Source organism: Eretmochelys imbricata, chromosome 14 (assembly GCF_965152235.1).
Source record: "Eretmochelys imbricata isolate rEreImb1 chromosome 14, rEreImb1.hap1, whole genome shotgun sequence".
NCBI classification, from domain to species: domain Eukaryota; kingdom Metazoa; phylum Chordata; order Testudines; family Cheloniidae; genus Eretmochelys; species Eretmochelys imbricata.
In genome coordinates, this window is record NC_135585.1 from 55,397,116 (window position 1) to 55,418,290 (window position 21,175).

Consider the following 21,175-nt stretch of genomic DNA (forward strand, 5'->3'; position numbering starts at 1 on the left):
CCAGGGCTACGCGGCCCAGACCAGGGGTCCCAGGTCCCTTCGCCGAGCCCAAGACTCCGTACGAGCCTGTTTCCTTGCCAGCGCTTCGAGAGGCGAGTCGGCATTTTCCCGACTCAAAGCACCTCCCCCTGCCCCACGAGGCACAGGGACGTAGAGAAGGGGGCGATTCTATCCCATCGTGCACCTGCCGGGGGGGGAAGGTGGGAGGAGAGAGCTGAGAGCTGACCTGTGACGGCGTCGGTGGAGACGGGGCCGAGGCGCTTGCGGCCGGAGATGCCGTAGAGGTTGAACTTGTATCGGCGGGAGGGGGCCAGGTGGGCGACGGTGACCGTGCGGGACCCCCCGTCCACGGGCAGCACCTGGGGGTTGCTGTCCGCGTCCCTGTACTGGAGGATGAAGGAGTCGAAGGTCCCTTCCTCCACAGTCCAGGACAGATCGAGGGAGTTATGGGTGATGTCGGAGGCCGAGAGCTGCCCCAGGCGGAGCCGTATCCCGGCTCCCTCCTCCCGCGGCGCTGTGGTTGGAGCAGAGTGGGAGGGTTAAGGGTGAGGTAACAGCCTGTGGGGCAAACAGAGGCAGCTTCCCCCACTGCGGAGCGATGGGATCAGGCTCTCTGCAAACTCAGGCAGTGTCACCTCTGATGTCCGGGGCAAGTGGCCCCTCTGTGGGGTGGAAATAGGGGAGCAAAGTGACTGACAGAGGCAAGACCCCTTGGATGTGGCCTCTGGTGCCATGACTGCACCAAGCAAAGGGATGTGGAAGAGGGTGGTTGGGAGCGAAGGAACGTGGAAGGGGCCCTGGTGGAGGAGGGGACAGCCGGAGGGGTGGTGGGAAGAGAGGAGGAGTGAAAAAATGCCCAAGAGAAGAAAGGGGCAAAGGGAGACAAGGAGGGAAGGATCCCAGAGGAGGAAACGCCGCGCAGGGACAGGCGAGGTGGGAGAGTGGGAAGGCAGGGGAAAAGCAAATCAGTGAAGGTGGGTCCTGGGAAAGACCCTGCAGGGGGAGAAGGAAGGAGGCAGGCGCTGGCTGGGAACCTCCTCCCGGCAGCCGCTGACCTGTGACGGTGTCGGTGGAGACGGGGCCGAGGCGCTTGCGGCCGGAGATGCCGTAGAGGTTGAACTTGTATCGGCGGGAGGGGGCCAGGTGGGCGACGGTGACCGTGCGGGATCCCCCGTCCACGGGCAGCGCCTGGGGTTTGCCCTCCGCGTCCTTGTACTGGAGGAGGAAGGAGTCGAAGTCGCCGGCCTGGACGGTCCAGGAGAGCAGGGCGGAGTCATGGGTGACGTCGGAGGCCGAGAGCTCCCCCAGGCTGGGCTGGGGGGCGGGTTCCTCCTCCCACGGTGCCGCGGCTGGAACAGAGAGAGGGGGGTGAAGGGTGCAGCTGGGTTTGGGGGCAGTTTGCCGGGTCCTTGGGGGCGGGTAATTCCTAGCCAGAGGGGATCAACAGGGAGGATTAGCAGAGGGAGGGTGCAGGGAGCCCCAGGGACCGGCCCCAGGACACAGCCGGATCCTTCTGCTGGGTAGGAGAGCTGGGGAGAGACAGACGCACGGGGCATGTCTGCAAAGAGGATCCCGCATTCCTGGGTTCCCCGCGGCCACCCCGCCTCCGTGGAGGGGTCGGCCCAAACCTCGGTGAGAGCTGAGCTGAGATGGGAGGAGAGAGGGGGAAAGAAGAACAAGTGAGAGAGAAAGAGAAGGGGGTGAACTAAAGCCTCCAGCATCAATGGAAAAATCCTCATTGACACCCATCCAGCCCCATACACGCCCATATCACCATCTTCATACGCTCCCCTCCAACCACCCATCCATGGCCAGTCACATCCATCTATCCAGGCACCCACAACCTTACCCACCATAGCCCTTGTACCTGCCCCCTGCAGAGGGGTTACCCAGACACGCACACCTCTGCCGTGAATCCCCCAAAACACCCATCCATAAACTCCATCCATCCCCATCCACATCCATCCATCCCCTTAGCCATCCATCCCCATACACATCCATTCATCTCTCCATCTCTCCTGCCATCTCTTCCCTTAGACATGCATTCGTCTATCTATCCATCGATGACCATCCCCTCCCTCCATCCATTCATCCCCATACAGAACCTTAATCAGTCTATCCATCCATGAGATCCCCTCCATCCATCCATCTCTCCTCCTCGATTTCCATACACAGACATCCATCTATCTATTCATTCATCCATGCACATTGATCCATCTGTCTGTCTGTCTATCCACCCATCCATCCCCATCCAAACTCCTCTATCTGTTGAATGGCCAGTAGACGGGGGGTGGAGGTTGGAGTCCGGGAAGCGGCTGGCAGCTGCCGTCCCCACCCACTGCAAAGCAAAGGGGGTGGGAGGGGACGGAGCCGGCACCCCCGGGAGCAGCCGCTGACCTGTGACGGTGTCGGTGGAGACGGGGCCGAGGCGCTTGCGGCCAGAGATGCCGTAGAGGTTGAACTTGTATCGGCGGGAGGGGGCCAGGTTGGCGACAGTGACCGTGCGGGATCCCCCGTCCACGGGCAGCGCCTGGGGTTTGCCCTCCGCGTCCTTGTACTGGAGGAGGAAGGAGTCGAAGTCCCCGGACTGGACGGTCCAGGAGAGCAGGGCGGAGTCGTGGGTGACATTGGAGGCCGAGAGCTCCCCCAGGCTGGGCTGGGGGGCAGGTTCCTCCTCCCGTGGCACCGCGGCTGGAACAGAGAGAGGGGGGTGAAGTGGGAGGCTGGGGTGGGTTGCCGGGTCCTTGGGGGGGCGGGTAATTCCTAGCCAAAGGGGATCTGCAGAGAGGATTAGCGGGGGGAGGGTGCAGGGAGCCTCAGGGACCAGCCCCAGGACACAGCCGGGTCCTGCTGCTGGGAAGGAGAGCTGGGGAGAGACAGACGGATGGGGCATGTCTGCAAAGAGGATCCCGCATTCCGCAGTTGCCTGCGGCCACCCCGCCTCCATGGAGCTCAGACGGAAGGAGAGGGGGGAAGGAAGAACAAATGAGAGAGAAAGAGAAGGGGGTGAACCAAAGCCTCCAGCATCAATGGAAAGATCCCCAATGACACCCATCCAGCCCCAACCACTCCTCCAAACATCCCTCCATCCTCATACGCACCCATTCATCTATCTGTCCATCCCTGACTATCCCTCCATCCCCATCCATGCCCATAGAGAGCCACCCATCTACACATCCATCCATCCCCACCAATCCCGATCGACAGCCATCCATCTATCTATTCACTCACTGATCCATGCACATCGATCCAGTCAGTCAGTCTTCTCCATGCACATCGATCCAGCTGTCTAGACACCCCTCCATTCCCAAACTCCTCCACACATTGAATGGCTGGTAGGCGGATTGTGGAGGTTGGAGTCTGGGAAGGGTCTTTCCAGGAAAGTCCCGGCTGGCAGCTCTTGTCCCCACCACACTGCAAAGCAAAGGGGGTGGGAGGGGACGGAGCCGGCAGCCCCCGGAGCAGCCGCTGACCTGTGACGGTGTCGGTGGAGACGGGGCCGAGGCGCTTGCGGCCGGAGATGCCGTAGAGGTTGAACTTGTATCGGCGGGAGGGGGCCAGGTGGGCGACGGTGACCGTGCGGGACCCCCCATCCACGGGCAGCGCCTGGGGGTTGCCCTCCGCGTCCTTGTACTGGAGGAGGAAGGAGTCGAAGTCGCCGGCCTGGACGGTCCAGGAGAGCAGGGCGGAGTCGTGGGTGACGTTGGAGGCTGAGAGCTCCCCCAGGCTGGGCTGGGGGGCGGGTTCCTCCTCCCGCGGTGCCGTGGCTGGAACAGAGAGAGGGGGGTGAAGGGGGAAGCCAGGGTGGAGGGTGGCCCACTGGGACCTTAGGGGGCCTTGTTATTGCCAGCTAGAGGGGTTCAGCAGAGAGGATTGGTGTGGGGAGGGTGCAGGGTGCCCCAGAGACCAGCCCCAGGACAGTGACGGATCCTGCTGCTGGGAAGGAGAGCTGGGGAGAGACGGATGGACGGGGCATGTCTGCAAAGAGGATCCCACATTCCCATCTGGGTTCCTGTGGCCATCCCGCCTCCATGGAGGGGTCGGCCCAGAGCAACCGGCAGAAACCTCGGTGAGCGATGAGCTGAGACGGAATGAAGAACAAACGAGAGAGAAAGAGAAGGGGATGAACTAAAGCCTCCAACATCAGTGGAAAGATCCCCGCTGACACCCATCCATCCCCAGAAACTCCGTACCACCATCTGCATATGCTCCCCCATCCATCCATCCCCATCCAAATCCATCCACCTACCTATCCATCCATCCTCGTAGACATCCATCCATCTACCGATCTATCCATCCATCCCCACCAGTCTCCACAGAGAGCTGTACAGCTCTCCATTCATTCATTCATTCATCCGTGCACCTGTGACGAACTTGGGGATGTTTGTCGTGTTTTACATGAATAGCGTGTGCGTGCCTCAGTTTCCCTGTGTGCTGCATGGTTAACAAGGCGGTGGGAGGGGGTTGTTGTTGCCGAGGACCAGGTGTGACCTCGCCTAGCAGCCGGGACCCCCAGACAATGGCCTGGAGATGGGGAACCCCAACAACTGGTGACCAAGACGCCCACCCCAGCTTGGCCATCAGCCGGTTCTGGCCAGTGGGAGGACAGTGGGCTGCGGAGAGACCCCGGTGACCTGACCAGCCGGTTCCAGCCAGAGGGAACAAAGGACGGAGGAGAGAGGGCCCCAGCCTCCTGTTTACCTGGGATGGAGGACAGAGGACAAAGGACAGGGGAGGAGCTGTGGGGGCCAGTGATATCAGCTGCCCAGCTGGGAAGCAGGGGGGCTCTGGGCTGGAGAGGGGGAGCAGGCAGAGCCCCCCCAGATGCAGGGGAGACTGGGATGCGCTGGGCTGAGGCAGGCCAGGCCTGAGGCCGGAGAGTTTCCTGTGCTGGGTTCAGATGCTCAATAACCCCTCCTGTTTTACGCTGGCTGAGAGTTGCTCCGGTCTAGAGAACAGGGGGGCATCATCCCCTTTGGGGGGGGGGTGGAGGCCCAGGGGCCAGAGCGATGGGACTCCCTGAGGGGTCCCACAGCAGAGACAGGGGTGCTAAGGCTCAGAGAGGTGCGGTACCAGGAGGTGGAGGGGCTGGACCCCCGAGAGAGAGTGGACCCCCGAGAAGGGCTGTCTCACTGAAGGGGGTTCCCCCCACGGACCACACAGGGCCAAGAGTGGGCACGACCTGGGAGTCCGTGACACCAGCCCGTACACAGTGACGCATTCACTCCATCAGCCCCACACACATCGATCCCTCTGTCCATCCATCCACACTCCTCCACCCACTGAATGGCCGGGAGGAGGGTTGTGGAGGTTGGAGTCAGCGAAGCCTCTTCCCAGGAAGGTCCCAAACGCCAGCTCTTGTCCCCACCGCGCTGCAAAGCAAAGGGGGCAGGAGGGAACGGGGTTGGCACCCCGGGTCCAGCCGCTGACCTGTGACGGCGTCGGTGGAGACGGGGCCGAGGTGCTTGCGGCCGGAGATGCCGTACAGGTTGAACTTGTATCGGCGGGAGGGGGCCAGGTTGGTGACGGTGACCGTGCGGGATCCCCCGTCCACGGGCAGCGCCTGGGGTTTGCCCTCCGCGTCCTTGTACTGAAGGAGGAAGGAGTCGAAGGTCCCGGCTTGGACGGTCCAGGAGAGCAGGGCGGAGTCGTGGGTGACGTTGGAGGCCGAGAGCTCCCCCAGGCTGGGCTGGGGGGCGGGTTCCTCCTCCCGCGGCACCGTGGCTGGAACAGAGAGAGGGGGGTGAAGGGCATGGCCAGCAGGAGCACTTGCCGGGTCCTTGGGGAGCCGGTTATTGCCAGCCACAGGGGATCAGCAGAGAGAATTAGCAGGGGAGGGGGCAGGGAGCCCCAGGGACCGGCCCCAGGACACAGCGGATCCTGCTGCTGGGAAGGAGACCTGGGGACAGACAGACGCACGGGGCATGTCTCCAAAGAGAGTCCTGCATTCCAAGGTTCCCCGCGGCCATCCCGCCTCCGTGGAGGGGTCGGCCCAGAGCGACCGGCACAAAACTCGGTGAGAGCTGAGCTGAGATGGGAGGAGAGAGGGGGAAGGAAGAAGAAATGACAGCAAGAGAGAAGGGGGTGAACCAAAGCGTCCGTCAATGGAAAGATCCTCACGGACACTCATCCAGCCCAACTCAAACCTATAAAGCCATCGATCACCATATCATACACCCATCCAGCCTCGCATCTATCATCATACTCACCGTGTCCCATTGCTCACAATGCCACCTGGCCACACATCTACCCATGAATCCCCCAAAATACCCATCCACCCCCACACACATCCACCCACCCTACTGTCTGTATGTCCACCCTTCCATCCATCCCCACACAAATCCATCCACCCTACCGTCTATCCGTCCACCCCCATATATGTCCATTCCTCTATCCATTCATTACCATCGTCTCCATCCATCCATCCATCCATCCATCCCCATACAAATCAATCCGTTCAATTAACCTGCCCAAGACACATTGATCCAGCTGTCTGTCTATCCATCTATCCATCCATTCCCATCCACACTCCTCTCTCTACCCATTGAGTGGCCGGCAATCTGCTTATGGAGGCTGGAGGATTGGAAGTGTCTTCCTGGGAAGGTCCTGGCCCAGTGGTCAGCGTTTCTGACACTGCAAAGCAAAGGGGGTGGGAAAGGGGCTGGTACCCCGGGTCCAGCTGCTGACCTGTGACGGTGTCGGTGGAGACGGGGCCGAGGCGCTTGCGGCCAGAGATGCCGTAGAGGTTGAACTTGTATCGGCGGGAGGGGGCCAGGTTGGTGATGGTGACCCTGCGGGATGCCCCGTCGGTGGGCAGTGCCTGGGGTTTGCCCTCCGCGTCCTTGTACTGGAGGAGGAAAGAGTCAAAGGTCCCCTCCACGGTCCAGGAGAGCAGGGCGGAGTCGTGGGTGACGTCGGAGGCCGAGAGCTCCCCCAGGCTGGGTTGGGGGGCAGGTTCCTCCTCCCGCAGCGCCGCGGCTGGAAGAGAGGGAGGGGGGTGAAGGACGGCGGGCAGGGCAGCTTGCTAGGTCCTTGGTGGGGCCGGGTAATTCCTAGTCAAAGGGGATCTGTAGGGAGGATTGGTTGGGGGAGGGTGCAGGGAGCACCAGAGACCGGCCCCAGGACACAGCCGGATCCTCGTTCTGGGAAGGAGAGCTGGGGACAGATGGACGGGGCATATCTGGAAAGAGGATCCCACATTCCTGGGCTCCCCACGGCCATCCCGCCTCCATGGAGCGGTTAGCCCAGAGCAACCAGCAGAAACCTTGGTGACAGCTGAGCTGAGATGGGAGGAGAGAGGGGGAAGCAAGAACAAGTGAGAGAGAAAGAGAAGGGGGTGGATCAAAGCCACCAACACCAATGGAAACTCTCACTGACACCTATCCAGCCCCAGAAATGACCATACCATCTTCATACGCTCCCCCATCCATCCATCACCCATGGCTAGTCACATCCATCTATCCTGGCATCCATGACCTTACCCAGCATAGCCCTTGTAGCTGCCCCCTGCAGAAGGGTTACCCAGACACGCACACCTCTGCTGTGAATCCCCCAAAACACCCATCCAGTTCCGTAAACTCCATCCATCCCCATATGCATCCATTCATCTATCCATCCATTCCATCCCCATTCATCAATCCATCTCCATCCATCCATCTCCATATGCATCCATTCATCTCCTTATCCATCCCTCCCCATACGCAGCCATTCATCTATCCAGCTGCTCCATCCCTATCCATCCCCATCCACATCCATCCCCTCCATCCATTCATCTATCCATCAGCTCCATCCTCATCCAACCCCATCCACATCCATCCATCCATCCATCCATCCCCATCCATCCATCTCCTTATCCATCCATCCCCATCCACATCCCTTCATCTATCAATCCATGACCATCAATCCATCCATTCCCATCCTTACCAGTAGACATCCATCCATCTGCTCAGCCATCCATCCATCCATCCATCCCTCCCTCCCTCCCCATACACATTCATCCATCTATCCATTCACGACCTTCCCCATCCATCCATCCCCACTGATCCCTATAAACAGCCATCCATGTATCTTTTCATTCATTCATTCATTCATTCATTCATTCATTCATTCATTCAATCATCAACCCCATAGTCATCTATCTATTAATTCAGTCTGCTTCATACACACTGATCTATCTGTCTGTCTGTCAATCCACCCATTCACCTCCATCCACACTCCTCCACCCATTGAATGGCCGGTAGGCGGGTTGTGGAGGTTGGAGTCTGGGACGTGTCTTCCCAGGAAGGTCCCCACTGGCAGCTGCTGTCCCCACACACTGCAAAGCAAAGGGGGCAGGAGGGGAAGGGGGCGGCACCCCCAAAGCAGCCGCTGACCTGTGACGGCATCGGTGGAGACGGGGCCGAGGCGCTTGCGGCCAGAGATGCCGTAGAGGTTGAACTTGTATCGGCGGGAGGGGGCCAGGTTGGCGACGGTGACCGAGCGGGATCCCCCGTCCACGGGCAGCGCCTGGGGTTTGCCCTCCGCGTCCTTGTACTGGAGGAGGAAGGAGTCAAAGGTCCCCTCCTCCACGGTCCAGGAGATCAGGGCGGAGTCGTGGGTGACGTCGGAGGCAGAGAGCTCCCCCAGGCTGGGCTGGGGGGCAGGTTCCTCTTCCCGTGGTGCTGTGGTGGGAACAGAGAGAGGGGGGTGAAGGGTGTGGCCAGGGTCAGGGGGCGGCTCACTGGATCCTTGGGAAGCCAGGTTATTCCCAGTGAGAGGGGATCTGCAGAGACAATTAGTGAGGGGAGGGTGCAGGGAGCCCTAGGGCCCCTCCCCTGGACAGTGACGGATCCTGCTGCTGGGAAGGAGAGCTGGGGACAGACGGACGGGGCATGTCTGCAAAGAGGATCCCACATTCCTGAGTTTCCCGCAGTCATCCCGCCTCCATGGAGGGGTCGGCCCAGGGCAACCGGCGCAAACTTCGGTGAGAGCTGAGTTGAGACAGGAGGAGAGAAGGGGAAGGAAGAACAAATGAGAGAGAAAGAGAAGAGGGTGAACCAAAGCCTCCAACATCAATGGAAAAATCCCCATTGACACCCATGCGGACCTAGATACTCCTCCATCCTTCCATCCCCATACATACCCATCTACCCAGCCAGCCATTCCCTTCCCATCCATCCGTTCCCATGAAGGCCCAAGGTCCATCCATCCATTCACACACATCCTTCTATGCAGCCATTCGTCCCGCCATCCTTTCAAACACACCCATCCATCTATCTATGAATCATTTCTTCCATTCCTGGAGACGCCCCTCTATCCATCCATCCGCACACACCCCACTCTCTATCTGCTGAAGGGTCGGCAGCCAGGGTCGTAGATGCCTGAGGCTCACAAGTGTCTTCCTTAGAAGGTCCTGTCCCAGTGGCCGGCGCCCCGACCCTGGAAAGCAAAGGGGGCGGGAGGGAAGGAGCCGGCGCCCCCGGAGCAGCCGCTGACCTGTGACGGTGTCGGTGGAGACGGGGCCGAGGCGCTTGCGACCGGAGACGCCGTAGAGGTTGAACTTGTATCGGCGGGAGAGGGCCAGGTTGGCGACGGTGACCGAGCGGGATCCCCCGTCCACGGGCAGCGCCTGGGGTTTGCCCTCCGCGTCCTTGTACTGGAGGAGGAAGGAGTCGAAGGTCCCCTCCACGGTCCAGGAGAGCAGGGCAGAGTCGTGGGTGACGTTGGAGGCTGAGAGCTCCCCCAGGCTGGGCTGGAGGGCGGGTTCCTCCTCCCGTGGCCCCGCAGCTGGAACAAAGTTGGGTGCGGATTCGATGAACGATTCCTTGGGGACTCGCCGCAGAGGGGAAATAGGGGGCAGAAGCATCAGGGAGAGCTGGGTGATGGGGTCGGGGGGCACCGGGACTGATGGGAACAGCCTGTGGATGCAAAGCATTGGGGAAGACCCCCATCCCGTCCCACCCAGACGTCCTGCGGGCTGGTCTGAGGTGCTCTGGGCTGACACATCTCCTAGCGCGTGAACCCAAAGGGCCCCCAGCCCCCACGGTCAGAGAGCTCAGGCTGTTCAGCCCCTTGGAGAGACGACTGAGGGTTGCCTCAAATTGTGACCCCTCGGGGAGAAAAGCCGCGACAACCCCCCAGGCTCCGCCAGGCTCTGTAACCCAGCAGAGACGCGCAGAACATGACCCAGGGGCTGGACGCAAACGCAGACGAACCCCACTCAGAAATTGGGCCCACGCTCCCCAGTGTGGGGAATTGCTCTCCCCTGGGAAGCCATGTCCTCTCCACCTCCGCACAGCTGCAGACCCAACCCGGCTGCCTCGCTGGGACACGCGTTAGCCAAGCCCCAGTGTCTGGGCTCAGTACGGAGGGAACTGGGGGACATTCTCCGGCCTGTGGTGTACAAGGGTCAGACGGGACAATCAGCCCGGTCCCTTCTGGCCTTATCATCCAGTAACCCTGCCTGGAACCTGGCAGGTGCAGACCGGTTGCAGGAGGGAATGGTGTGGCGGGGATGCCGGGACATCAGTCTGCAAGCACAGGGCTGGGACGTTTAGCCGTGAGCTGCCTGAATAAAGAGCCAGCTGAGGTTAGTAACCCTCTTGTGACACCCTGTACCCCATGTTCACACCTTTATACAGTTACGATATATTTTGTACAAAGGATGCCTTGTGAGATATCATTTGAAAACTCATAATCTGCTGGACATCATTGTCCTGTTAAGCTGTGTATAACAGCACTGTGTGTAAAGCTATGCATGATTGTTATTGAAACATGTTGCAGTTCTGGGTAATGCCAACAAACCCATTTTTCAGAGCCAAAGACACACTGGCAACCCCAGACAGGCATCAACACAGTCAAGGGGGCTGTCACTTACTTAATCGGACATTCTCCAGCAAGGGGAGAGGTGTAAAAAAGAAATTTACAATTCAAATGAAGGATAGTTTGGAGCTCACATAGGTAATGGAACTGCCGGCCCCCATGACCCAGCAAAGATCTTTCCAGCACAAAGGACGGGCACATAAGAAGGGAGGGAAATGTCCCTAGCCTCTCCACCTTACAGCTCTCTGCTCATCACATCAACGCACACCTGAAGCACACTGAACAAAGGGGACTGGTCCCAGTCTGAAAGGGAATTCTACCTGTGAACTGGCTGCGGCATCTGGTGTGGCGAGAAAACCAGTTACTTCAAATCCTATTGAGCTTGGCAACGTTGAGGAATTAGCTTGCGTATTTATTTCTTTATTTCTTTTGTAACCAGTTCTGACTCTTATGCGCTACCCTTTCTAATCACCTGAAATCTAGTTAATAAACTTGTTTTATTGTTTTGTCTAAACCAGCGTGTTTGCCTGAAGTGTTTGGGAAACTCCCTACCCAGGTCAATGGGGCTGGTGCAACGACGGATGATGGCTGAGCTTGTACCGCCCCGTGGATTATAGAATGGCACGAGACGCACATTCTGGGGGGCAAGGCTGGGATGGAGGGACACGCGGGTGTCACCCTGTATCTATTCACGGGTGGCTGGGCACAGCAGTCTTGCATTCAGCTGGGAGTGACTTTACACGCTAGTGGTTGTTCACTGCAAAGCAGTGTAAAAGGCAGCCCAGGCTGGTGGCTGAAGGGAATCCAGGGGTCCAGGCTGCACCCTGAGGAACGTCACACATGGTGATTACCTGGCTCGCCACTCAGGGAGCACACACCTCGCCATATTCCCGGAAAGAAAGGGGGTGACCCAAAGCCACTAACACCAGTAGAAAGATCCCCACTGACACCTATCCATCCCCACACACTCCTCCATCCACCCCTCCCAACATCCCCCCATCCCCACACACACCCATCCGTCCATCCCTGGGGACACCTGTAGATCCTTCCCCATACACATCCAACGCAAACCAACCCAACTCTGCATCCATCCTTCCCATACATATTAACTGGCATCTCTATCCATCCACCCGACCCCCCATTCTTCCCCCCACAACCCCCTCTCTATCCGTCCACCCGCCCCCCTATTCTTCCCCCCACGACCCCCTCTCCATCCATGGATGGCTAATAACTGGGTCATGGAGGTGGAGTCTGGAAAGTATCTTCCTAGGAAGGTCCTGGCCCAGTGGACGGCGTCCCTGACACTGCAAAGCAAAGGGGGTGGGAGGGGACGGAGCCGGCAGCCCCGTGAGCAGCCGCTGACCTGTGACGGCGTCGGTGGAGACGGGGCCGAGGCGCTTGCGGCCGGAGATGCCGTAGAGGTTGAACTTGTATCGGCGGGAGGGGGCCAGGTTGGCGACAGTGACCGAGCGGGATCCCCCGTCCACGGGCAGCGCCTGGGGGTTGCCCTCCGCGTCCTTGTACTGGAGGAGGAAGGAGTCGAAGGTCCCCTCCTCCACGGTCCAGGAGAGCAGGGCGGAGTCGTGGGTGACGTCGGAGGCCGAGAGCTCCCCCAGGCTGGGCTGGGGGGCGGGTTCCTCCTCCCACGGCGCCGCGGCTGGAACAGAGAGAGGGGGGTGAAGGGTGCGGCCAGGGTAGGGGGCAGCTCGCTGGGTCCTTGGGGTGCTGGGTTATTCCAAGCAAGATGGGACCTGAAGAGAGGATTAGCGGTGGGAGATTTCAGGGAGCCCCGCGACTGGCCCCAGGACACAGCTGGATCCTGCTTCCAGGAAGGAGAGCTGGGGACACACAGACAGACAGACAGATGTGGCATGTCTGCAAGGAGGATCCCACATTCCCAGGTTCCCCAAGGCCATCCCGCTTCCCGCGAGGGGTGGGCCCAGAGCGACCGGCACAAACCTCAGTGACAGCTGAGCTGAGATGGGAGGAGAGAGGGGGAAGGAAGAAGAAATGAGAGAGAAAGAGAAGGGGGTGAACCAAAACCACCAACGTCAATGGAAAGATCCCCAGTCACACCTATCCAGCCCCAGACACTCCTCCCTCCATGCATCCATCCTCATATACAACCATTCATCTATCTGTCCATCCGTGACCATCCCCATCTATACCCATAGACAGCCATTCATCTACCTATCCATCCATCCATTCATCCATCCAGCTATTCATCCATCCATCCATCTACATTAATCCTCATAGACAGCCATCCAGCCCCCGACGTGCCTCTATCCATCTCTCCACCCTCATACACACTAATTTATCTATTTATCCATCCATCACCTTCACCATCCAACACCATCTATACCCTTAGAAAACCATCGTTCCATCTACCTATCCATCCATCCCCATCCTCATCCATCCATCTCCATCCATCCCCATCCATCCATCCTCACCCATCCCCACACACAGTCATCCATCTATTCATTTATCCATGCATCCCATACACATCGATCCATAAATTCAGTCTGCTCCATGCACTTTGATCCATCTGTCTGTCTATCCACCCATCTATCCCCATCCAAACTCCTCCACCCATTGAATGGCCGGTAGACGAGTTGTGGAGGTTGGAGTCTGGGAAGCATCTTCTCAGGAAGGTCCCAAATGGCAGCTCTTGTCCCCACCATGCTGCAAAGCAAAGGGGGCCGGAGAGGATGGAGCCGGCGCCCCCAGAGCAGCCGCTGACCTGTGACGGTGTCGGTGGAGACGGGGCCGAGGCGCTTGCGGCCGGAGATGCCGTAGAGGTTGAACTTGTAACGGCGGGAGGGGGCCAGGTTGGCAACAGTGACCGTGCGAGATTCTCCATCCACGGGCAGTGCCTGGGGTTTGCCCTCCGCGTCCTTGTACTGGAGGAGGAAGGAGTCGAAGGTCCCCTCCTCCACGGTCCAGGAGAGCAGGGCGGAGTCATGGGTGATGTCGGAGGCCGAGAGCTCCCCCAGGCTGGGCTGGGGGGCGGGTTCCTCCTCCCGCGGTGCCACGTCTGGAACAGAGAGAGGGGGGTGAAGGGCGGTGGGGAGGGCAGCTCGCTAAGTCCTTGGTGGGGCCGGGTAATTCCTAGCCAAAGGGGATCTGTAGAGAGGATTAGCGGGGGGAGGGTGCAGGGAGCACCAGAGACCGGCCCCAGGACACAGCCGGATCTTCCTGTTGGGAAGGAGAGCTGGGGACAGACAGACGGGGCATGTCTGCAAAGAGGATCCCACTTTCCCCGCAGCCATCACACCTCTGTGGAGGGGTTGGCCCAGAGTGACCAGCACAAACCATGGGCAGAGCTGAGCTCAGATGGGAGGAGAGGGGGGAAGGAAGAACAAATGAGGGAGAAAGAGAAGGGGGTGAACCAAAGTCACCAACATCAATGGAAAGATCCCGATTGACACCCATCCAGCCCCATACACACGCCTCCATCCCTCCAACTTCATATGCACCCATTCATCTATCTGTCCATCCATGACCATCCCCTCCATCCCCATCTATGCCCCTAGACAGCCACCCATCTACACATCCATCCATTCACCCATCTCCACCAATCCCCATAGACAGGCATCCGGCTCCAGACACTTCTCCATCCAGCCCTGCATCTTCATACACACCCATTCATCTATTTATCCATCCATACCATCCCCATCCAACACCATCCATACCCTTAGACAGCCCTCAATTGATCTATCTATCCATGCATCCATCCCCACCCACAGCCATCCATCTGTCTATTCACTCACTGATCCATGCACCCCACAGACATCGATCCATTCAGTCAGTCTGCTCCAAACACATCGATCCAGCTGCCTGTCTGTCTATCCACCAAACCATATGCTTCCATCTGTTGAGTGGCCAGTCGATGGGACGTGGAGGTGGGAGTCTAGGTCGTGTCTTCCCAGGAAGGTCCCTGCTGGCAGCTGTTGTCCCCACCACACTGCAAAGCAAAGGGGGCGGGAGGGGACGGAGCCGGCGCCCCGGGTCCAGCCGCTGACCTGTGACGGCGTCGGTGGAGATGGGGCCGAGGCGCTTGCGGCCGGAGATGCCGTAGAGGTTGAACTTGTATCGGCGGGAGGGGGCCAGGTTGGTGACGGTGACCGTGCGGGATCCCCCATCCACGGGCAGCGCCTGAGGTTTGCCCTTCACGTCCTTGTACTGAAGGAGGAAGGAGTCGAAGTCCCCAGCCTGGACGGTCCAGGAGAGCAGGATGGAGTCGTGGGTGACGTCGGAGGCCGAGAGCTCCCCCAGGCTGGGCTGGGGGGCGGGTTCCTTCTCCCGCGGTGCCGCGGCTGGAACAGAGAGGGGGGGGTGAAGGATGTGGCTGGGGTGCAGGGTGGTTTGCCAGGTCCTTGGGGGCGGCGATATTCCTGGGCAGAGGGGATCTGGAGAGAGGATTAGCAGAGGGAGGGTGCAGGGAGCCCCAGGTATCGGCCCCAGGACACAGCCAGACCCTGCTGCTGGGAAGGAGAGCTGGGGACAGACAGACGGACGGGGCAAATCTGCAAAGAGGATCCCACATTTCCACATTCTCCGCGGCCATCCCGCCTCCATGGAGGGGTTGGCCCAGAGTGACCGGCACAAACCATGGGCAGAGCTGAGCTGAGACGGGAGGAGAGAGGGGGAAGGAAGAACAAACGAGAGAGAAAGAGAAGGGGGTGAACCAAAGCCTCCAGCATCAATGGGAAGATCCCCATTGATACCCATCCATCCCCAACCACTCCTCGAAACATCCCTCCATCCTCATACACACGCATTCATTTATTTATTTATTCATTCATCCCCGTCCCCATCCCACATCATCCATACCCTTAGACAGCCATCCATCTACCTATCTATTGTGATACGGGGGGGCCAGGGAGCAGTGGGGGAGTGGTAGAGGGGAGATATATAAGCCCTAGGCTAATTGAGGCCTGGTTCCCTGTAGACAAGGGAGGGTGGCTACAGGTTAATTGGAGCACCTGAGGTCAATTAAACCCTGTCAGGAACCTAATAAAACCCCCTGCTTCAGGCAGTCAGAGGAGGAGGAGGAAGGAGAGAGGACTGGAGCTTGGAGGAGCGTTGAGAGATTTGGAAGACCTGAGAACTGAAGTAAGGGAGACCCTGCCCCAGCAGGACAGGGAGACTCCCTTCCCCCCGGCGTCTAAGGGCCGAGGGTAACCCCACCTAAGGGGGATGAGGGTAAGAAACCCGCAAGGGCTGAGAGGGGCTGGGGCTGGGGCTTAGAGTGAGGAGCAAAACAGATCCCTCCCCCGTTTCCCTCCTCTACCGCCAGAGCAGGGGCAAGGGGTGACATCTTAGCCCCTCCCCAAGAAAAGCGCAGAACCCACCATATAAACATCAGCCATCTTGCCACACTATCCATCCATCCATCCATCCCCATAGACAGCCATCCATCGATCCATACAATCATTGATCCAGTCACCCCATACATATTGATCCATTCGTTCAGTCTGCTCCATGGACATCAATCCGTCTGTCTATCCACTCAGCCATCCCCATCCAAAGTCCTCTATCTGTTGAATGGCTGGTAGACGGGTTGTGGAGGTTGGAGACTTGGAAGCATCTTCCCAGGAGGTCCTGGCTGGCAGCAAAGCAAAGGGGGCGGGTGGGGAAGGGGCCGGCAGCCCCGGGAGCAGCCACTGACCTGTGACGGCGTCGGTGGAGACGGGGCCGAGGCGCTTGCGGCCGGAGATGCCGTAGAGGTTGAACTTGTATCGGCGGGAGGGGGCCAGGTTGGTGACGGTGACCCTGCGGGATGCCCCGCCCACGGGCAGCGCCTGGGGGTTGCCCTCCGCGTCCTTGTACTGGAGGAGGAAGGAGTCGAAGGTCCCCTCCTCCACGGTCCAGGAGAGCGGGATGGAGTCATGGGTGACATCGGAGGCCGAGAGCTCCCCCAGGCTGGGCTGGGGGGCGGGTTCCTCCTCCCGCGGTGCTGCGGCTGGAACAGAGAGAGGGGGGTGAAGGGTGCAGCCGGGATATGTGGTGGCTCTCTGTGTCCTTGGGGGGCTGCTTTATTCCAAACGAGAGGGGACCGGTGGATAGGATTAGCGGACAGAGGGTGCAGGGAGCCCCAGGGACCAGCCCCAGGACACAGCTGGATCCTGCTTCCGGGAAGGAGAGCTGGGGACAGACAGATGAGCGGGGCATGTATGCAAGGAGGATCCCACATTCCCACCTGGGTTCCTGGGGCCATCCCGCCTCCATGGAGGGGTCGGCCCAGAGTGACCAGCACAAACCATGGTAAGAGCTGAGCTGAGAGGGGAGGAGAGAGAGGGAAGGAAGAACAAATGACAGAGAAAGAGAAGGGGGTGAACCAAAGCCACCACCATCAGTGGAAAGATCCCCATTTACTCCCATCCAGCCCCAGAAACGCCCATACCCGTCTAGCCCCAACCACTTCTCCAAACATCCCTCCGTCCTCATACACACCCATTCATCTATCTGTCCAGCCGTGACCATCCCCTTCATCCCCATCCATGCCCACAGACAGCCACCCGTCTACACATCCATCCATTCATCCACCTACCCATCCATCCATTCATCTCTATCCATCCCCACCAATCCCCATAGACATCCATTCATCCATCTATCCATCCATGACCATCCCCTCCATCCGTCCATTCATCCCTCCATCTCCCCATAGACAGCCATCCATCTATCTATTCACTCATTGATCCATGCACCCCAAGCACATGGCTCCAGTCAGTCAGTCTGCTCCATGCACATCAATCCAGCTGTCTAGCCACCCCTCCATTCCCATCCAAACTCCTCCACCCATTGAATGGCCGGTAGACGGGTTGCGGAGGTTGGAGTCTTGGAAGCATCTTCCCAGGAAGGTCCCGGCTGGCAGCAAAGCAAAGGGGGCAGCAAAGCAAAGGGGGCGGGAGGGGACAGAGCCAGCGCCCCGGGTCCAGCCGCTGACCTGTGACGGCGTCGGTGGAGACGGGGCCGAGGCGCTTGTGGCCGGAGATGCCGTAGAGGTTGAACTTGTATCGGCGGGAGGGGGCCAGGTTGGCGACGGTGACCGTGCGGGATCCCCCGTCCACGGGCAGCGCCTGAGGTTTGCCCTTCGCGTCCTTGTACTGGAGGAGGAAGGAGTCGAAGTCCCCGGACTGGACGGTCCAGGAGAGCAGGGTGGAGTTGTGGGTGACGTCGGAGGCCGAGAGCTCCCCCAGGCTGGGCTGGGGGGCGGGTTCCTCCTCCCGTGGCGCCGCGGCTGGAACAGAGAGAGGGGGGTGAAGGGTGCGGCTGGGGTAGAGGGAGGCTCACTGAGTCCTTGGGGGCCAGGTAATTCCTAGGCAGAGGGGATCGGCAGAGAGGATTAGCGGAGGGAGGGGGCAGGGAGCCCCACAGACCAGCCCCAGGACACAGTCGGATCCTGCTGCTGGGAAGGAGAGCTGGGGACAGGCAGATGGACAGGGCATCTCTGCAAAGAGGATCCCACATCTCTGGGTTCCCCGCAGCCATCCCTCCCCATGGAGGGGTCGGCCCAGAGTGACCGGCACAAACCACGGGCAGAGCTGAGCTGAGATGGGAGGAGAGAGGGGGAAGGAAGAACAAGTGAGTGAGAGAGAGAAGGGGGTGAACCAAAGCCTCCAATGTCAATGGAAAGATCCCCATTGACACCCATCCAGCCATATACACATGCCTCAATCCCCATCCATTTTCATTCATATCCATCCATCTCCATAAATACCCAGTGTCTACCCATCCCTTTCCACATGTCCTCCTACCAGCTATTCATCCCCCGCACACCCATCCTTCCATCTTGTCAAACATATCCATCCTTCGACCCATCCATCATTCCCTTCGTTCTCTGATACAGCCCTCCATGCATCCACACCCCCCCTCCATCCATCCATCCATCCATCCATCCCCCAATACAGCCGTCCATCCATCCACACCCCCATCCATCCACACACCCCCTCCACATGCCTCCTCCATCCATCCATCTGCACACCCCCTCCATCCATCTATCATTCCGTCAATTCTCTGATACCCCCCCTCCATCCATCCATCCATCCCCCAATATAGCTGTCCATCCATCCCCCAATATAGCCCTCCAACCATCCATCCACCCCCTCTATCCATCTATCCACACACCCCCTCTATCCATCCATCCATCCACCCCCCACACTCTCATCTGTTGAATGATCAGTAGCCCAGTCTTGGACATCTGAGGCTTAGAAGTGTCTTCCTGAGATGGCCCTGGAGCACTGGCTAATGTCCCCACCGCACTGCAAAGCAAAGCAGGATACAAGGAGAAGGAGCCGGCGCCCCGGGAGCAGCCGCTGACCTGTGACGGCGTCGGTGGAGACGGGGCCAAGGCGCTTGCGGCCGGAGATGCCGTAGAGGTTGAACTTGTATCGGCGGGAGGGGGCCAGGTTGGCAACAGTGACCGTGCGGGATCCCCCATCCACGGGCAGCGCCTGGGGGTTGCCCTCCATGTCCTTGTACTGCAGGACGAAGGAGTCGAAGGTCCCGGCCTGGACGGTCCAGGAGAGCAGGGCAGAGTCGTGGGTGACGTTGGAGGCCGAGAGCTCCCCCAGGCTGGGCTGGGGGGCGGGTTCCTCCTCCCGCGGTGCCGCGGCTGGAACAGAGAGAGGGGGGTGAAGGGGGCAGATCACTGTCTGGGATAAAAGGCAACAATTGGAGGGAAGAGAAAGCAGAAGAGTGGAGAAAAAAAATAGACTCAAAACCGACCAAAAGAAAAAATGAATGAGGAAGGAGGGGAAACGTTCGAGGAAACGGAAGAGAGAAAAGGGGGGAAGCAGCAAAGGAAGAAAGAGGAAGAAAAGTAGAGGAAAGAATCCAAGGGAAGTGGGGAGACAGCGCGAGAGAGATCGGGAAGGGGAGAATGAAAGCATGAAAGGGAGGAAACAGAAGAATGATGGGGAAGGAACGTTGACTAAACTGCGTAGAGGAAGGAAAGGAGAGAACTGGATGGCGCAGACGGACAGAGAGTGAAAGTGGAGGAGAAAGAGAAATGAGGAGTAGATCGATCATGGAAAGGGGAGAGAAGGGGAGGATCTGTGGACTCACAGATGACAGACAAAGAGAGAAAGAAGGGGGAGGCAGAAAGAAAGGCACAGAGCAGCCGGAGGGTAGAAGCAGGAGAGTGAAGGAGATAAAAGAAGGGCATTGGATGGACAGAAGGAGGAAGAAAGAGCCGGTTGCCTGGCATTGGGAGAAGCTGAAGGCAGAAAGAGAGAGAAGGTGGAAGGAGGCAGAGAACTAGGCACAGGAGATAGATGGAGCGTGGGAGGAGGAGGAGGACGCAGCCCCGGGACCCTGGGGATGGGCTGGCGGCCGGGTGGCTCTCAGCACAGACAGACACATGGTGCACGCCCGTGCTGTGAGCAAGGACAAGGGCACAAGCGGCTCCGGAGAGAGACGTGACGCTCGAGGAGCCAGAGAGGCCGAGGAGACCTAGGCACCTGGGCGCAGCCGCTGACCTGTGACGGCGTTGGTGGAGACGGGGCCGAGGCGCTTGCGGCCGGAGATGCCGTAGAGGTTGAACTTGTATCTGCGGGAGGGGGCCAGGTCATGGAGGTGGAGGGAGCGCAGGGCACCGTCCACGGGCAGCGCCCGGGGGTTGCCCTCTGTGTCCCGGTACTGGAGGATGAAGGAGTCGAAGGTCCCCACCTCCACGGTCCAGGAGAGGTCAAGAGAGTTGTGGGCTGCGTTGGCCACCGAGAGCTCCCCCAGGCGGAGCTGCATCCCGACTCCCTCCTCCCGCGGCGCCATGGCTGGAAGAGAGATTGGGGGGTGAGGGGCATGGCCACTCGCTGAGTCCAAGCGGGGACAATGAACCAGAGAGAGCAGGGCCAGGGCATGCTGGGGCTCATGCCCCGTTACCCAGGGACTCTGCAGGGAGTGAAAAGTTAAGCGGGGAGGTCGAAAGGGAGCAAAAAGGAGAGATGGGACCTCGAGAGGGGGCCTGGGTGACCCTGAGTGTATCCTGAATGGGAGAGATGGATGGATGGATGGATGCTGGGGTTGGATGGAGGTGTGGCTACAAGTTAGCGATAGATGGATGCTGGGGATGGACGGATGGATGGATGCAGGTGAGGGTACAAGTTGGAGATGGATGGATGGATGCTGGGGATGGATGGAGGTGTGGGTACATGTTGGGGATGGATAGATGGATGGATGCTGGGGATGGATGGATGGAGGTGTGGCCACATGCTGGAGATGGACGGAGGAGTACACAGTCACGTGTAGGCCCCATAAAGAGGTCCATAGACAGTCCAAGGAAGGGGGACTGGGGCAGACTCAGACAAGCGGGACAGAGGAACATGGGCTGGAAGCAGCATCTTGGTCCCCCAAGCTCCTGTGCAATGGAGAG

General features: G+C 59.4%; 1 protein-coding gene across 1 annotated transcript in view; it reads right to left on the minus strand.

The window, feature by feature from the left end:
- Positions 1-21,175, minus strand: part of TNXB (tenascin XB) — an 86,410-nt gene that overhangs the window by 10,680 nt on the left and 54,555 nt on the right. Inside the window, exons 33-48 of the mRNA XM_077832828.1 lie at positions 20,283-20,576; positions 19,124-19,417; positions 17,750-18,043; positions 16,472-16,759; positions 14,823-15,116; positions 13,541-13,834; positions 12,164-12,457; positions 11,435-11,437; positions 9,475-9,765; positions 8,373-8,660; positions 6,688-6,978; positions 5,431-5,724; positions 3,474-3,767; positions 2,398-2,691; positions 1,056-1,349; positions 227-514 (exon numbers count right to left, since the gene is read on the minus strand). Coding sequence (XP_077688954.1) covers positions 227-514; positions 1,056-1,349; positions 2,398-2,691; positions 3,474-3,767; positions 5,431-5,724; positions 6,688-6,978; positions 8,373-8,660; positions 9,475-9,765; positions 11,435-11,437; positions 12,164-12,457; positions 13,541-13,834; positions 14,823-15,116; positions 16,472-16,759; positions 17,750-18,043; positions 19,124-19,417; positions 20,283-20,576 — 4,389 coding nt within the window. The remainder of the gene's footprint in view (positions 1-226; positions 515-1,055; positions 1,350-2,397; positions 2,692-3,473; positions 3,768-5,430; positions 5,725-6,687; positions 6,979-8,372; positions 8,661-9,474; positions 9,766-11,434; positions 11,438-12,163; positions 12,458-13,540; positions 13,835-14,822; positions 15,117-16,471; positions 16,760-17,749; positions 18,044-19,123; positions 19,418-20,282; positions 20,577-21,175) is intronic.